This window comes from Palaemon carinicauda, chromosome 38 (genome assembly GCF_036898095.1).
Source record: "Palaemon carinicauda isolate YSFRI2023 chromosome 38, ASM3689809v2, whole genome shotgun sequence".
NCBI lineage: Eukaryota > Metazoa > Arthropoda > Malacostraca > Decapoda > Palaemonidae > Palaemon > Palaemon carinicauda.
The window spans coordinates 3,150,858-3,170,857 of NC_090762.1; the positions used below are offsets into that span (position 1 = coordinate 3,150,858).

A 20,000-nucleotide genomic window follows, 5' to 3' on the forward strand; every position below is an offset into this window, starting at 1 on the left:
GATCATTGGCGAGGAGGTGCATTCGTCAAAGGCAAGGCACTCTTTCCAAACAAACTGAAGAACTTACAAGGGGCATCAATCAAGGTGGCTACGTTCGAGCACGCCCCCAGTGTCATCTACGAACGTGACGCCAACGGGAAAATCCTCCGGAGGATGGGAGTCGATATGGGGATTGTTCTAGCACTCGCCCAGACGAAGAACTTCGAGGTCGAATTCACCGAGATCAGCTCTTTAGAAAAGTGGGGCACAAAGTACAAAAATGGTACATGGGATGGTCTCATGAACAGAGTTCTATATGAACACGTTGATATTGGCATTTGCAATGTCTTTACGGACCATTTCCGCTGGATGGAAGTTGATTTCTCTTACCCTTACAACTTCATGCCGGCTTGCTTTGTGGCCCCTTCACCTAAACCGGTCATTAACTGGCAATCTCCACTACTTCCTTTCGCTTGGGACACCTGGTTATCAATAGGGGCGTCTCTTCTTGTAGGTGGATTACTAGTTTATCTAGTGGCTTTCTTTAGTCATAACCCAGAAGCAAGAGAGTTCCGGAGTTTATCCTATAATTACCTGTACATTGTTGGTTCATTCACTATGCGCTCTTTCCAGACAACGCCCCTTTTCCCCCCTTCTCGCGTGCTCCTTGGTTTCGTCTGGTTATTCAGTCTCATCTTGTCTACTGGATACTCGGCCAACCTGGTGGCTTTCCTCTCCGTTGTAAGGATGACACAGCCCATAGATACTATTGAAGATCTAGTATCCAGTGGTTTGAGAATTGGAGGACATTCGTTCTGGAAAACTCAGTTTTCAGCAGCTCCGGAAAAGGCCGTTATTGATCTGGTGGACCAGCTGGAATCAGATGTCGATTTTTTCTCGGTTTTTAACGACGTCGAGGATGGGAAATTCGCTTTCGTGGAGAACCAAGAGTTCCTTCAACTTCAACAAGGAGCCCGATTCACATATGGCGGGCAGGCAACAATACGCCTCGGACGACAGATTCTCATCAATTTCAACATCGCCATGATCCTCCCAAGACAATCTCCCTTGACCAACAGTTTCAACACTGATTTACTACATATTTACGAATCTGGAATTATGAAACAATGGCAGGAAGAAGTGGTTGTGTTCTTCCGCAAGCAGTATTTGAATAAAGTATCAAGAACTTTGTCGGGGTCTAGTGGCAAACCGATAGGTCTCAGTCAACTCCAAGGGGTTTTCTATTTTGTAGGGATTGCCTTCCTCCTTGGATTCTTACTGCTGATTGCCGAGATCCTCCTTAAACCTAACGTCTCTTCTCAAGCAAAATAGACTAGAAACAGCTTTGACTTGGATTCGTACGGCTCTGGACAACGATATAAACACGGCTCTGGACAACGATATAAACACGGCTCTGGACAACGACATAAACACGGCTCTGGACAACGACATAAACACGGCTCTGGACAACGATATAAACACGGCTCTGGACAACGACATAAACACGGCTCTGGACAACGATATAAACACGGCTCTGGACAACGACATAAACACGGCTCTGGACAACGACATAAACACGGCTCTGGACAACGATATAAACACGGCTCTGGACAACGACATAAACACGGCTCTGGACAACGACATAAACACGGCTCTGGACAACGATATAAACACGGCTCTGGACAACGAAATAAACACGGCTCTGGACAACGATATAAACACGGCTCTGGACAACGACATAAACACGGATCTGGACAACGATATAAACACGGCTCTGGACAACGATGTAAACATGGCTGTGGACAACGATATAAACACGGCTCTGGACAACGATATAAACACGGCTCTGGACAACGATATAAACACGGCTCTGGACAACGACATAAACACGGCTCTGGACAACGATATAAACACGGCTCTGGACAACGACATAAACACGGCTCTGGACAACGACATAAACACGGCTCTGGACAACGATATAAACACGGCTCTGGACAACGATGTAAACATGGCTGTGGACAACGATATAAACACGGCTCTGGACAACGATATAAACACGGCTCTGGACAACGATATAAACACGGCTCTGGACAACGACATAAACACGGCTCTGGACAACGATATAAACACGGCTCTGGACAACGACATAAACACGGCTCTGGACAACGACATAAACACGGCTCTGGACAACGATATAAACACGGCTCTGGACAACGACATAAACACGGCTCTGGACAACGACATAAACACGGCTCTGGACAACGACATAAACACGGCTCTGGACAACGACATAAACACGGCTCTGGACAACGATATAAACACGGCTCTGGACAACGACATAAACACGGCTCTGGACAACGACATAAACACGGCTCTGGACAACGATATAAACACGGCTCTGGACAACGATATAAACACGGCTCTGGACAACGACATAAACACGGCTCTAGACAACGATATAAACTCGGCTCTGGACAACGACATAAACACGGCTCTGGACAACGATATAAACTCGGCTCTGGACAACGACATAAACACGGCTCTGGACAACGACATAAACACGGCTCTGGACAACGATATAAACACGGCTCTGGACAACGACATAAACACGGCTCTGGACAACGACATAAACACGGCTCTGGACAACGATATAAACACGGCTCTGGACAACGACATAAACACGGCTCTGGACAACGATATAAACACGGCTCTGGACAACGACATAAACACGGCTCTGGACAACGACATAAACACGGCTCTGGACAACGATATAAACACGGCTCTGGACAACGATATAAACACGGCTCTGGACAACGATATAAACACGGCTCTGGACAACGACATAAACACGGCTCTGGACAACGACATAAACACGGCTCTGGACAACGACATAAACACGGCTCTGGACAACGATATAAACACGGCTCTGGACAACGACATAAACACGGCTCTGGACAACGACATAAACACGGCTCTGGACAACGACATAAACACGGCTCTGGACAACGACATAAACACGGCTCTGGACAACGACATAAACACGGCTCTGGACAACGATATAAACACGGCTCTGGACAACGACATAAACACGGCTCTGGACAACGATATAAACACGGCTCTGGACAACGACATAAACACGGCTCTGGACAACGACATAAACACGGCTCTGGACAACGATATAAACACGGCTCTGGACAACGATATAAACACGGCTCTGGACAACGATATAAACACGGCTCTGGACAACGACATAAACACGGCTCTGGACAACGACATAAACACGGCTCTGGACAACGACATAAACACGGCTCTGGACAACGACATAAACACGGCTCTGGACAACGATATAAACACGGCTCTGGACAACGACATAAACACGGCTCTGGACAACGACATAAACACGGCTCTGGACAACGACATAAACACGGCTCTGGACAACGATATAAACACGGCTCTGGACAACGACATAAACACGGCTCTGGACAACGATATAAACACGGCTCTGGACAACGACATAAACACGGCTCTGGACAACGACATAAACACGGCTCTGGACAACGACATAAACACGGCTCTGGACAACGATATAAACACGGCTCTGGACAACGATATAAACACGGCTCTGGACAACGACATAAACACGGCTCTGGACAACGATATAAACACGGCTCTGGACAACGACATAAACACGGCTCTGGACAACGATATAAACACGGCTCTGGACAACGACATAAACACGGCTCTGGACAACGAAATAAACACGGCTCTGGACAACGACATAAACACGGCTCTGGACAACGATATAAACACAAGTGTTAGGGATAATTTCAAAAACCCTGTAAGTTTAATCTAAGGTTGTCAGTTTCCTTTTCACATTCCTGCAGACCATTAAAGTCTTTGCTATTGGTAAAGTAAGAAAATCTCTCTCTCTCTCTCTCTCTCTCTCTCTCTCTCTCTCTCTCTCTCTCTCTCTCTCTCTCTCTCTCAGTGTACGGATTTAAGAAAAAAAGTCATTTGCAGTAGCCTACATAACGACACAGAAAATGCATGCAAATTGAGATTTTTCATTTCTTTACGATCTTTCCTATAAGATTTTTATGTTTGGTAGCTTCGCCTTACAGGGTAGAAAATGTGATGGCATAGCCAAAAAATTAAATATTAATATTACCTCAAGAATCTTTGAATGCTCTTCCTCAACACTAATCTGAAATTTTACACATTGTTTGTTTTAAAAAAATGAACCTTGAATGAATAGTCATGACATTCATGTCATATTTATAGAACTGAATTAAGAATAATTAAAATCAAAAATTTGACTTTTGATTTGCTTAATGAAATGCATGAACAAAGTTTAATGAGGCTTGTAAGGAGCTCTCATACTCATTAATTCAAAGTTGTTCTATTTTTATATGGATAAAAGCTGGTTAAAGAAACAAAATTGTAATGAAAAAACCTATGATTTATTATCTTAGAAGAATACCAAAATAGTTCTGAAAAATATATATCTGTAATGTGATGTATACTAAACACTAAAGTCCCAGAGTTAAAGACAATATTAAATTCAAAGTCATGTTTATTTTCAACCTTGAATTTGGTCAAGCTTGACGTTATATAAGAATATCTATTATCTTCAAATTTTTCTCTATGTGGACAATTCAATCAGTTAAAATTTCCTTTACAAGTTAAAGGTTTCCAACATAATAACAACAATGCTAATAATAAAAATAATGATGATAATAATAATGATATTCATGTTATCTATAATGATATATGAAAATACAATGACACTAGAATTAATGAAATCAATTATGTATTTGCGTTTTTTATTCTTGGAATAAAAAATGAAAAAAAAAAAATTATTAACACATCTTCATTGACTAATGACTTCAGTCATTAGATTCTAGAGTTTATATGAATAAGACCTAAATTGAGATTTCATTTCAGGTTTCATTCAAGAGATTTTTATATATATATTTTTCTTACTTTCAAATATATCGAAAACATTAACTATGAGAGCTTCCCTGAGTACGGCAGACTAATAGATATCACATCCCTTACCAAAATACACACTTCTTTATATGATGTATTATTCGTTGGCACTAGAGAAAAACACATCAAATAAAACACACACACACGCACACAAACACATTTATATATATATATATATATATATATATATATATATATATATATATATATATATATATATATATATATATATATATGTATATATATATATATATATATATATATATATATATATATATATATATATATATATATATATATATATATATATATATATATATATATATATATATGGTATGTGTATGTATATACGTTTATGAATACATATATAAATTCAGATATAGATGTAGATACATGTGAAGGTATATATATATATATATATATATATATATATATATATATATATATAATATATATATATATATATATATATATATATATATATATATATATATATATATACCTGTATATAACGTATGTATACGTATATACACCAGTATGCAGTATATGTGCATATAACATAATCCACTTATGATATAAACATATATATATATATATATATATATATATATATATATATATATATATATATATATATATATATATATATATACACATTATATATATATTATATATATTATATATATATTCAAATAACATATATAAATTATATATATATATATATCCAAATGATATATATACATTATATATATACATATTTCTATATATATATATATATATATATATATATATATATATATATATATATATATATATATATAAATATATATTCATATGTATTTATATCTACTTACATAAATTGTATATGTATATGTAAATACATATGCATATATGGTGTATATATATACAAAATCATATATATATATATATATATATATATATATATATATATATATATATATATATATATATATATATATATATATATATATATACAAACACACAAACATTTCATATCAATCTAACAAATCCTTGCAATAGCAATATTTTTTATAATAAACGTTATGTATACAGTGGCTCTGATTCCCATACATATTTATACGGGAGACATCTCCGACCATCGTGTATTCTCCTCCATGATACTTCAGCTGAGTCTCCATTTCGCCTTCGCCTGAAGAGGACACAGAAAAGGAGATGAGTTCTATATTGTTTGAGCAATGTGGTTTATTCCATGCCTATTTTATTTAGCTTTTATTTGTTGGTTATTCAGGTGAAATAATAATAATAATAATAATAATAATAATAATAATAATAATAATAATAATAATAATAATAATAATAATAATAATAATAGTAATAATGATAATGATAATGATAATCTTTCTATCTATCTACATGGCACTTCCGATTCTGGGAGGTAGCTAATAATAATAATAATAATAATAATAATAATAATAATAATAATAATAATCTTTCTGTCAATCTACATGGCACTTCCAATTCTGGGAGGTTTAAAAAAAAAAAATTTCCTTCCTGTTCCTTCATGCCTTTAATAATGATGATGATGATGATAATGATAATGATAATAAAATTGCAACTGCATCTAATATGATTAATAGATAGCCTACTATAATTCGACATTGACATAACAATACTATAGTGTAATCACACCTAAATTTAATCGGTAGAGTATATTTTTTTTTTTAAACTTTTTGTAGTCACAAATTACAATATTATCTTTTGTTTTTTGCAATAACGAAAAAATAAAAAGTATTAATGTTACAACTTAAAGTTTTCATAATCTCCTGTGTGTTTTTTTTTTAATAAACAACAAAAGGGTAATTAGAAGAAACACGCAGTAAGCATGACATAACGGGTTTTGCAAGTAAATATATTGAATGTACAATAATGATATATTTCTATATTCGATGTCTTTCAAACTTTTAATGTATTTAGAGGACGAAAAAATAAGAACAAAAGCAAAGATTATATAAAGAACAGGGCATATCTAATTTCATAGTTATAAATGTTGAATTTAATGACAGATTGTATAATTGTGCTATGAAATAATATATAATTTAAAACTGTAATAGGACACTCCAAAATCAAACTATTGTTCTCTATTCTTGGGTAGTGCCATAGACTGTACTATGGTCCTCCACTGTCTTGGGTAAGAGTTTTCTTTCTTGAGGGTACACTCGAGCACAATATTCCGCGTAAAATCTCTTCCTCTTGTTTTATTAAAGTTCTTATAGTTATTATAGGAGATATTTTGATGTTACTCTTCTTAGAATATTTTATTTTCATTGTTTCCTTTCCTCACTGGGCTATTTTCCCTGTTGGAGCCCCTGGGCATATAAGCATCTTGCTTTTCCAACTAGGGATGTAGCTTAGCAAGTAATAATAATAATAATAACAATAATAATAATACCAGGAGTCGTGACGAATATAACACTATAGGTAGTAACAGCGGTATGCTCGAAGCCCTTCCCTAAATTAGTCCCTGGCAGTCCAATACGTCCACTGATGACCTGTTGATTAAAAAGTACAATTTAGTTTAAAGAACGTGAAAAGAGGGAAAATTCAAGCTGACTCCAATCCTAAGAAACTATGCAGTAGGAAGATCATTACAAAATTTGTTTAAAACTTTCGATAATAAGGTTGAATTTTTGGTCGATGTAATGTTCAAAACTCGCTAAGAACTTATTGCTTTTATTTTCTTTCTGATCAAATGTGAGATTTTTCTTATTCATTCTGAAACAGGCATTGTTTTCAGCACTAGTGGAGAATAACCATCTATTTACAGGAAATATTTTATACCTTTTCTTTAAACATGGCTACAATTGATAACCAATGTTTATATGAGCGGAACTGCATATAGGCCTACTTCTCAAAAGTCTATTCAATGTTGTTATTATTATTATTATTATTATTATTATTATTATTATTATTATTATTATTATTATTATTAGCTAAGCTACAACCTTATTTCGAAAAGCAGGATGCTAAAACCCCAAGAGCTCCAACAAAAAAATAGCACTAACCTTCTCCAAGCTCAAGAAAGCGCACCCCGGGAAAGACTGAAGTCCTTCGTTCAGAACTGCAACGGCTACTTCAGCTGCTCTATTGAGGTGTACATCCTTAGGATCTGCTTCTTTGGTGTGCTGACAAGCGCAGTATTTGTCAGGAATCCCTGCATCTGGACAGCTCCTGCTGAGAGGCACAGTGTGGAAGAGGCTCTGGCCATATCTCGCAGGGGTGGCACTTGGGGAAAAACATATCTTAGGTTAGTAAACAGTATTCTTTCATATAACTGGTTTTTAAAGGCAAGAATTCATATGCATATGTATATTTATGCATATATATGAATAAATGTGTGTATATACATATACTATGCACACACAATATATATATATATATATATATATATATATATATATATATATATATATATATATATATATATATATATATACTCAAAATCAATAAAACAGTATGCTAGTATATAATGTGCCATGTATTATTACTTGAAGCCATCCCTTTTAACACAAGGCATAAGGTTATATACCTAAACATACATACATACTTACATACACTTGTATATCCATATATTACACACACACACACACATATATATATATATATATATATATATATATATATATATATATATATATATATATATATATATATAGTGTGTGTGTGTGTGTGTGTGTGTGTATATACATATATATGTATGAATAAATACATGTCCATATATAATATATATGTATATACACTATATATACATACACATAGGTATATTCATCTTATATACTTATATATCAATCTACACATGTATGATGTATATACAGTAAATATGCATAGGCCTATGGGTACGGTTTAGCTATTCCCACTGTTAAGTGTTCTAGTGGGTGGTAAGCCAATAACGATATAGAATATTCTCAGCCGAGAGAGAGAGAGAGAGAGAGAGAGAGAGAGAGAGAGAGAGAGAGAGAGAGAGAGAGAGAGAGAGAGAGAGAGAGAGTTTTATTACCCATGTGGTTTAAAAACGATAATCCGTATTCAATATTTACCTACAAATAAATGTGGTGCGTCAAAAAAGTAAAATGAAATCATACAAAAGGAAACTTTGGCCTATTGCAGAGTTCCTACTAATACAAAAACGTAAAAACATATCTAAGAATAAAAGAAAGAGTTAGAAAAACTAAAAGATAAGCCATCTTTTATGAAAATCAAGCCTGTGAAAACACTCTCACATGGTTACTCCAACTCGAGGCCAATGCTCCAACTGCCAAATAATTATATCATAGGAAAAATTGCCCCGTATTGTAAAAGAAATTTCAGACAGAACTCGGGGATAACAAAAACATCAATACAAAATAAGGTTTTAATTAAATTAACTAAAATTAATATTATTCTAATCAAAACACTTGCAGTAAAACAGTAAAAAGTGTCTTTTTTTTCTCGTCCTGTTCACATAGCCTTCCAAATGCTTAAGTAAACAACACAATAGAAGTCTCATATGAAAGTGAACAACCCAGATTATAAGTAAAGTATTAAAGTAATTATTCACTGACTCGAAGCGCTCATAATAAATAAAATTGTTCATTCATGCGCTCAGCTATTTCAATAACCAGAGAAGTTGGGTACCGTTCTCGTTAGCCAACCGGTCATGATATTTATCTTAAATAATAAATTCCACACTTTTTATAGAGATGATGTATGTCGATTAAAATGTAATAAAAAGTAATAGATAATTAATATGAGTGTTTTATTGTTTATTTTCCCCGTGATATCTATATAAAAATTACAATCATTGTGGAGTCTATGAAAGTGTGGATGCTATGGGACTAAGAGGCTCAGTGGAGTTCAGCGCTTGATGTTGCCGACTCACTGAAAGACTGATTCTTGAATCAGTGTTGAGGGAATTCATTGCAATTGCCACACAACAGTTGCCTTTTGACGAATTGATTCGTCAGCTCAAGAAAAATTCTCCTCAGTTCAATATAGTGTAACTGACAAACGTTATCAAGTGAGACTTAGAGAGGTGAAACTGGGACTAAGGATTGCCAGGTTGGCCTTTATCAGGCCCCCCCAAAAAAAACTCTAATTTGGCCTTGTTTAAATTGCTTGGCCTTTAATAATATGAAAAAAGGTGGGTCTTAAATATTGTATCTTTTTTTGGCCTTTTTCTACTAATGGATTGGCCTTTTATAATGGCTTTTGATTAAAAGGTGGCCTTTTTTATTTAGAAAACCTGGCAACCCTGAGACTGATTGGGTACCGTTCAGGGTTGCCAGATTTTCTAAATGAGAAAAAGCCAATTTATAATCAACCACAGCTTTAAAAGGTCAGTCCAATATTAGAAAAGGCCAAAAATATAGTATTTAAAGCCTACCTTTTTTATGATATTACTAAAGGCCAACTAATTTAAAAAAAAAAGAAGAAAATTTTGGGATATTTTGGCCTGAAAAAAGGCCAAACTGGCAACACTGGTACCGTTCTCGTTAGCCACAGGGTTGCCAGGTTTTCCAAGTGAAAAAAGGCCAAAGTCTGATCAACTGCACCTTTAAAAGGCCAACCTAATAGAAAAAGGCCGAAAATATAGCATTTAAGGCTAACCAATTTCAAAAAAGGCCAAATTTAGGTATTTAGCACGAAAAAAGGGACAAATTTAGAGGGTCTTTTGGCCCGAAAAAAGGCCAACTGGCAACCCTGGTTAGCCAACCGGACATGCTCTTCATCTTAAATAGCAGATGCTCCGCCTGGATTGGTCAGTCTGGTTACGGACTGGGTGAGTTGAGGTGTTGTTTTTTTTCTTTTGTGTATATATACGGTCTATCGTGAAGCTTCGAATTCTTATATGAACACCATTTTATTAAGGACTGGATTACCATGTTGCCAAAGGCTCAAAGGGATGTTGGTAAGTCTATATATAATCAAATGCTTTTACAAAGCTTGAAAGCTTTCCTAGTACAAACACTATGTAATTGAATATGGTACTGGTAGTATATTGTGTATTTGACAAGTTGAATCAAACTAACCTATTGCGAGTCAAGGAGTATTAAGCCAATGAAGTTGATGTAGCCTAAGGATAACAGAGGGGACATGAAACTAATATATAGTTTGTATACGTCTAAATTGGGGTTGGAAGGACACGGTACAGTTTGAATGTCTAAATTGGGGTTGGAAGGACACGGTACAGTTTGAATGTCTAAATTGGGGTTGGAAGGACACGGTACAGTTTGAATGTCTAAATTGGGGTTGGAAGGACACGGTACAGTTTGAATGTCTAAATTGGGGTTGGAAGGACACGGTACAGTTTGAATGTCTAAATTGGGGTTGGAAGGACACGGCACCATAATGATGCACGTGTCCAAGCGACAGGTCAGTGAAAAAAAATGATGTCCGACAGGTTAAGGATACCCTGCTGGGGTCTTTTCGGTTTGAGTGCCTATCGAATTTTAGTGTTTTCTTTATTCCAATGTATGTATTTTGATGTGGAAAACCCAAAAATGATAACCATTTTGTGGAGAAATTATTTATTGATGGATGTGATGTAAGGGGGGGGGGGGTCCGCAGGGGCTAGGCCTAGGTAGGGGTACAGGGCCCTGGGTTAGGTGGTTGTATTAGGTTCGGTAGTGTCCCGAAAATCACTGTGGCCTTAAGGGGGGGTCGCAAGGGGGGGGGGGGCGGAGCCCCCCCCCCGGTAGGCCTAGGTAGGGATACAGGGCCCCTATGCTAGGTTAGGTGGGTTTTCTTAGGTTCAGTAGTGCCCTGAAAATCAAGAAAGCGCACAGAGAAATCGCAGCATTTCAGTAAGATATTGATTGATATAAGCCAATTTAAGTGTTAATAAATAATTTCTCCACAAAATGGTTATCATTGTAGGGTTTTCCACATCAAAATACATACTTTGGAATAAAAAAAAACATTTAAATTCGATAGGCACTCAAACCGAAAAGATCCAACTTGTCAAATACACAATATACTACCAGTGCCACAGGTAAATTTTTACATTAAAACAATAGTATTTTCGGCAAAAAAAAATTGGAACATGATGTAATTATAGGTGTTTTGAACGTTTCCGATGCTCTAGAATGTCGCAAAAAGACCGGTTTTGAGCTACTTTACTCGTGTACTACTAGTGATCAATTGAACTATGATGTTTAAAATCGTTATGAAACAAAAGGGATAATCTAAAATAAAACCCCTAGTTTTGACATATAACACTAGGCTTAGGTTTTTATCAGAAAGTAGTAAGCGTAGCTTTTATGAGAAAGTACTAGGGGTAGTTTTTATCAGAAAGTACTAGGCGTAGTTTTTATCAGAGTAGTAGGCGCAGTTTTATAAGAAAGTACTAGTCGTAGTTTATATCAGAAAGTTCTAGTCGTAGTTTTTATCAGAAAGTACTAAGCTTAGTTTTTACGAGAAAGTACTAGGGGTAGTTTTTATCAGAAAGTACGTGGCGTAGTTTTTATCAGAAAGTGCTAGGCGTAGTTTTTATCAGAAAGTGCTAGGCGTAGTTTTTATCAGAAAGTGCTAGGCGTTGTATGAGAAAGTGCTAGGCGTAGTTTTTATCAGAAAGTACTAGTCGTAGTTTTTATCAGAAAGTACTAAGCTTAGTTTTTATGAGAAAGTTCTAGGCGAAGTTTTTATCAGAAAGTACTAATCTTAGTTTTTATGAGAAAGTTCTAGGCGAAGTTTTTATCAGAAAGTAGTAGGCATAGGTTTTATGAGAAAGTGCTAGGCGTAGTTTTTATCAGAAAGTACTAGGTGTTGTTTTTATCAGAAATCACTAGGTGTAGTATGAGAAATATTAGGCGTAGTTTTTATGAGAAAGTACTAGGCGTAGATTTTATAATCAGAAAGTACTAAACTTAGTTTTTATTTGAACACACAAGGCCACACTTTTTCATATAAGAAAACTAAGCCTACGTTTTTTATCTAAACACGAGGCCTATTTTCTTTCATATCCTGATATCAACCGTAATCGTGAATATTATTATTCAGAATTTCTGATCCTACCACTAAACTTTTTCTTTTTTTTTTTCTTTCTATATCCAATCTTTTAATTTCATTTTGTGAATGGTTAACCATCGTATCTCTGATACTATAAATTTCAGACAAATCGTTGTCAAGACCATCTATAATATATAAGATTTTCACCTATGATAAAATTACATTTTTATTTTATTATTTTTCTAAATATGTTTTCAAGTTAGAAACATACTGATTTGTGAAAATATTTATAACACGATTCTTAAATATTATTGGATATAAGAATCGTGTTAGAAATATTTTCACAAATCAGTATGTTTCTAACTTGAAAACATATTTAGAAAAATAATAAAATAAAAATGTAATTTTATCATATAATAGATGTTATAATGTATATACAAAAATGTAAAATATAATTTGTTAAGGAATATTTCTTTATAAAAGGAAAAAAATGTATGCTAAGAAAATGTAATTGTATTTTCATAATAAAAGATAAAAAAAAAAAGAAAACATACTGTTTTAGACTGAACTAAGGGAGGGTCTTTTCGGTTTGAGTGCCTATCGAATTTGAATGTTTTTTTTTTATTCCAAAGTATGTATTTTGATGTGGAAAACCCAAAAATGATAACCATTTTGTGGAGAAATTATTTATTGATGGATGTGATAGGTAGTGGCTGTAAGGGGGGGGGGGTCGTAGGGGCTAGGCCTAGGTAGGGGTACAGGGCCCTGGGTTAGGTGGTTGTATTAGGTTCGGTAGTGTCCCGAAAATCACTGTGGCCTTAAGGGGGGGTCGCAGGGCCGGGGGGGGGGGCGTCCCCCCCCGGTAGGCCTAGGTAGGGATACAGGGCCCCTATGCTAGGTTAGGTGGGTTTTCTTAGGTTCAGTAGTGCCCTGAAAATCAAGAAAGCGCACAGAGAAATCGCAGCATTTCAGTAAGATATTGATTGATATAAGCCAATTTAAGTGTTAATAAATAATTTCTTCACAAAATGGTTATCATTTTAGGGTTTTCCACATCAAAATACATACTTTGGAATAAAAAAACATTTAAATTCTATAGGCACTCAAACCGAAAAGATCCCTAAGGGATATTAATGACAAATGGGAGCATAATTTTAATAAAAAATGGATGGGATGAGCAAATCAAGGCTTACTGAACCTCCCCGCAAGGAAAAAAACTAATCCTAGGGAATTTTAAGCAAAGGAGATCATCAGTCGCTTAACTTACTTTAAACTCATAATAGACCTCAAGTTTTTTGAAGATGGATTCTCCTTTAGTGTCAGTCGTTAATTTCAATGCGAAAAGCATTTCTAGAGAGAGAGAGAGTCAAGAGATTATTGAATATTTCACTGTCTGCAAAAATTACCTGGTATATTGAATTGAATGATGTTCAAACTAAACTCAAGCATATTAATGATTTATTTCAAAATATTACACATTTATATATTTTGTGGGTCCTAAATTTTCTGTGGCCCCCCATGGCCCCCCCATTTTTCAAATTTTGCCTTGTGGCCCCTGAAAAAATCTATGGCCCACGTTGAAAAACACTGCTTTAAAGGAATGCTTTTATGCCTGGTTCTATCACGCAGGGGACCCTACTCACCATCACTACTCTCTAATAATCCTGCTCATTATTGGACCTACACATTCAATTTATCGTGCACTATTGGACCTACACATTCAATTTATCGTGCACTATTGGACCTACACATTCAATTTATCGTTCGATGTTGGACCTACACATTCAATTTATCGTTCACTATTGGACCTACACATTCAATTTATCGTTCGATGTTGGACCTACACATTCAATTTATCGTTCACTATTGGACCTACACATTCAATTTATCGTTCGATGTTGGACCTACACATTCAATTTATCGTTCGATGTTGGACCTACACATTCAATTTATCGTTCGATGTTGGACCTACACATTCAATTTATCGTTCACTATTGGACCTACACATTCAATTTATCGTGCACTATTGGACCTACACATTCAATTTATCGTTTGATATTGGACCTACACATTCAATTTATCGTTCACTATTGGACCTACACATTCAATTTATCGTTCACTATTGGACCTACACATTCAATTTATCGTTCGATATTGGACCTACACATTCAATTTATCGTTCACTATTGGACCTACGCATTCAATTTATCGTGCACTATTGGACCTACACATTCAATTTATCGTGCACTATTGGACCTACACATTCAATTTATCGTGCACTATTGGACCTACACATTCGATTTATCGTTCGATATTGGACCTACACATTCAATTTATCGTTCGATATTGGACCTACACATTCAATTTATCGTTCACTATTGGACCTACACATTCAATTTATCGTTCACTATTGGACCGACACATTCAATTTATCGTGCACTATTGGACCTACACATTCAATTTATCGTGCACTATTGGACCTACACATTCAATTTATCGTTCGATATTGGACCTACACATTCAATTTATCGTGCACTATTGGACCTACACATTTAATTTATCGTGCACTATTGGACCTACACATTCAATTTATCGTGCACTATTGGACCTACACATTCAATTTATCGTTCACTATTGGACCTACACATTCAATTTATCGTTCACTATTGGACCTACACATTCAATTTATCGTTTGATATTGGACCTACACATTCAATTTATCGTGCACTATTGGACCTACACATTCAATTTATCGTGCACTATTGGACCTACACATTCAATTTATCGTTCACTATTGGACCTACACATTCAATTTATCGTTCGATATTGGACCTACATATTCAATTTATCGTGCACTATTGGACCTACACATTCAATTTATCGTGCACTATTGGACCTACACATTCAATTTATCGTTCGATATTGGACCTACACATTCAATTTATCGTGCACTATTGGACCTACACATTCAATTTATCGTTCGATATTGGACCTACACATTCAATTTATCGTGCACTATTGGACCTACACATTCAATTTATCGTGCACTATTGGACCTACACATTCAATTTATCGTTCACTATTGGACCTACACATTCAATTTATCGTGCACTATTGGACCTACACATTCAATTTATCGTTCACTATTGGACCTACACATTCAATTTATCGTACACATTTTAGGATATTATAAGTAGCGCGCTTCACGATTGTCTCAAATCCACATTATCGAAACACAGAAAACAAGAAAATCTTCCGTTTCTTTCTGAACGAAATATTTCTCATTTATCAATTCTCGAACTTGAATTGTTTAGCATTAACAGACTGAATATTTACGTATCCATAATTTATGACTTCTAAAGTATCCATGGACATTTTTTTTTTTATTCATCTGATTTGTTTAACTTGGCGCAGTTTACACATTTTGTGTTGTGAGTTACATTCCTTAGTGGCTTGATATCCTGATTATTTCACTTCATGATCAGTCGTAAACTTGCAATATTTTACAAAATGTGTATGTTATAATTTTCCTATCCCAACATAATTTTGTCGCATAATCATGAATAGCTTTTCGAACTTGGGGTACACATTTCAACATGTAGTTCCACCTGCAACACTTCTCATGAATAGCAGACTTATGTCCTATTTTTGATAATTTTTTGAGAAACTTCAGGCATTTTCCAAGAGAATGAGACTAACCTGACCTTTCTATGACAAAAATTAAGGCTGTTAGAGCAATTTAAAAAATATATACTGCGAAATGTGCTGGGGAAAAAATAACCCCCTGGGGGTTAAGGATTGGAAATTTCCAAATAGCCTGGGGGTAAAAGGGTTAATACTTCACCATTGCATACATTCTTTATCATTATATTAGGTTTTAATTTCCCAATTTTCCTCGTCTGCAACCTACGGTACTTTAAATCTTGTTTGCTACTTCATCTCTAACCTGAACCAAATAAAATAAGCTGTTGAGAAAAACATGGTCTAGAGATGAAGTACTTTGATTCACCCAAATTCAGGAGTAAAAGAATAATGAAGACCAAAATATGATGCCAACATTACATTCATAAAAGATGAGACTAATATTAAGATGTAGCAACTGGAACCGAATCTCGATACAAGGAGGAGAGGCTATAATTCGTCATTATTAACTAATAGGAGACATGGTGGAAGAGTTAAACACAATATTAAATTCAAGTTAGACTCAAGGAACTAGACAATACTTAATTCCAGACATAGACCTACACCCAAGTTAAGTCCCTGACACCTCGTTCCAAGATTGAGAAAAGTAATCTGGTGTTGGATTTTACATCCATGGACGGAAATATTGTTATTATTAATATTATTACTTGCCAAGCTACAACCCTAGTTGGAAAAGCAGAATGCTATAAGCCCAGGGGCTCCAACAGGGAAAATAGCCCAGTGAGGAAAGGGATAAAAGGAAAAATAAAATATTTTAAGAAGAGTAACTTTCAAATAAATATCTTCCATATAAACTATATAAACTTTAACAAAACAAGAGGAAGAGAAATTAGATAGAATAGCATGCCTGAGTGTACCCTCAGGCAAGAGAACTCTAACCCAAGACAATCCGACCATGGTACAGACCATGGTAAAGATAGAAGAGAATTGTAGCAGTTGATTGATTGTAAAACAATGTGCAATAAGGTGATACTTGTATACACTGTCATGATGGATAAAGAGAAGGGTTTTCGAGAGCCTATAGGTCTACCTGCTGAATCATCAGCAGCCATTGCCTGGTCCTCCCTGGTCCCAAATTGATGGAAAGGGGCCTTGGGCGGTGATCATTTGTCTTTATTTTTATCTTTATCGACTACTCTAATAATTGTTATTGTTATCATTACTATGATCATTATCATTATTATTACCAGCTAAGCTTCAACCCTAGTTGGAAAAGGAGGATGCTCAAAGCCGAAGGGCTCCAACAAAGACATTAGCTCAGTAAGGAAAGGAAATGAGAAAATAAACTGCAAGAGAAGTAATAAACAATTTACATAAATATCTTAAGAAGAGTAACAAAATTAAATAGATCTTTCATATATAAATTATAACAAATAAAAAAGAAAATTAGGAAAAGAAATTAGATAGAATATTGTGTGTACCCTCAAGCAAGAGAACTCTACCCTAAGGTAGTGGAAGACCATGGTACAGAGGCTATGACACTAACCAAGACTAGAGAACTATGGTTAGATTTTGGAGTGTCCTAGAAGAGCCGCTTACCATATCTAAAGAGTCTTCTTCCCTTAATTAGAGAAAAGTAGCTACTAGATAATTTCAGTGTAGCAGTTAACCCCTTGAGTGAAGAATTAATTGGTAGTCTCATTGTTTTTAGGCGCATGAAGACAGGGGAGAATGTCGAAAGAATATTATTATCATTATTACTATCCAAGCTACGACCCTAGTTGGAAAAGCAAGATGCTATAAGCCCAGGGGCTCCAACATGGAAAAATAGTCCAGTGAGGAAAGGAAATAAGGAAATAAATAAATGAAGAGAACAAATTAACAATAAATCATTCTAAAAACAGTAACAACGTCAAAACAGACATGTCACATAGCCTATAAACCAATAACAACATCAAAAACAAATATGTCATAAATAAACTATAAAAGACTCATGTCCACCTGGTCAACAAAAAAGCATTTGCTCCAACTTTGAACTTTTGAAGTTCTACTGATTCAACCACCCGATTAGGAAGATCATTCCACAACTTGGTAACAGCTGGAATAAAACTTCTAGAGTACTGCGTAGTATTGAGCCTCGTGATGGAGAAGGCCTGGCTATTAGAATGAACTGCCTGCCTAGTATTACGAACAGGACAGAACTGTCCAGGGAGACCTGAATGCAAAGGATGGTCAGAGTTATGAAAAATCTTATGCAACATGCATAATGAACTAATTGAACGACGGTGCCAGAGATTAATATCTAGATCAGGAATAAGAAATCTAATAGACCGTAAGTTTCTGTCCAACAAATTAAGATGAGAATCAGCAGCTGAAGACCAGACAGGAGAACATTACTCAAAACAAGGTAGAATGAAAGAATTAAAACACTTCTTCAGAATAGATTGATCACTGAAAATCTTGAAAGACTTTCTCAATAAGCCTATTTTTTGTGCAATTGAAGAAGACACAGACCTTATATGTTTCTGAAAAGTAAATTTACTGTCGAGAATCACACCTAAAATTTTGAAGGAGTCATACATATTTAAAGAAACATTATCAATACTGAGATGCGGATGTTGAGGAGCCACCGTCCTTGACCTACTTACAATCATACTTTGAGTTTTGTTAGGATTCAACTTCATACCCCATAATTTGCACCATGCACTAATTCTAGCTAAATCTCTATTAAGGGATTCACCAACCCTAGATCTACATTCAGGGGATGGAATTGATGCAAAGAGAGTAGCATCATCTGCATATGCAACAAGCTTGTTTTCTAGGCCAAACCACATGTCATGTGTATATAGTATGAAAAGTAATGGACCAAAAACACTACCCTGTGGAACACCGGATATCACATTCCTATAATCACTATAGGCTAGATTATTCGATTTACGTGTAAGCAAAGAAAAAATGAGCCGTAAACATAGAGAGGAATCCAATGTAGTACGCCCTTCAATTAATAACAAATGGAATCATTCTTGAAAATTAATTTTTTTTTTTTTTTTTTTTGGCTCATACATCAGATATTTCTTCCTCAGTATCAATAGAGGTCTAACTGTTGATACTTGGTAATTGTGAAGTCTTTGTTACCCCGATCTAAAATGTAGGCCTTCATTAATATTTTTCTTCCCATATATATTTTTCATATTTTTCTTCCCAGTTATATTTCTCATAGCATGCAGTCTTGTATTTTAAAGAAGGATACATATAGCTATAAAAACTTTGTACTCTAAAGAGTGAAAACATCATTACAAACCATCTAAATCCTTATTAGCTTCCACTTTGTTTTTAATTTCAACTATAAAAAGAAATTGTGCTACTGAGCTCGAAGACGGTGTCACCAAAAAAATGTATATATAATTTCCTCTTACCTTTTGTTA

General features: G+C 35.2%; 2 protein-coding genes across 3 annotated transcripts in view; one reads left to right on the plus strand and one right to left on the minus strand.

Moving 5' to 3' along the window:
• The window catches only part of LOC137630071 (glutamate receptor 2-like), a 1,453-nt gene extending 42 nt beyond the window's left edge, over positions 1-1,411 (plus strand). Inside the window, exon 1 of the mRNA XM_068361558.1 lies at positions 1-1,411. This exon is cut by the window's left edge and continues 42 nt beyond it. Within this exon, the coding sequence (XP_068217659.1) occupies positions 154-1,311 (1,158 nt within the window). The 5' untranslated portion in view covers positions 1-153 and the 3' untranslated portion in view covers positions 1,312-1,411.
• A 4,557-nt stretch (positions 1,412-5,968) lies between these two features.
• Positions 5,969-20,000, minus strand: part of LOC137630377 (uncharacterized) — a 37,448-nt gene continuing 23,416 nt past the window's right edge. Inside the window, exons 7-9 of one of the 2 annotated variants that reach the window (XM_068361814.1) lie at positions 8,013-8,232; positions 7,400-7,499; positions 5,969-6,139 (exon numbers count right to left, since the gene is read on the minus strand). In XM_068361814.1, coding sequence (XP_068217915.1) covers positions 5,985-6,139; positions 7,400-7,499; positions 8,013-8,232 — 475 coding nt within the window. In that variant the 3' untranslated portion in view covers positions 5,969-5,984. The remainder of the gene's footprint in view (positions 6,140-7,399; positions 7,500-8,012; positions 8,233-20,000) is intronic. The other variant, XM_068361815.1, reaches the window with a different exon arrangement.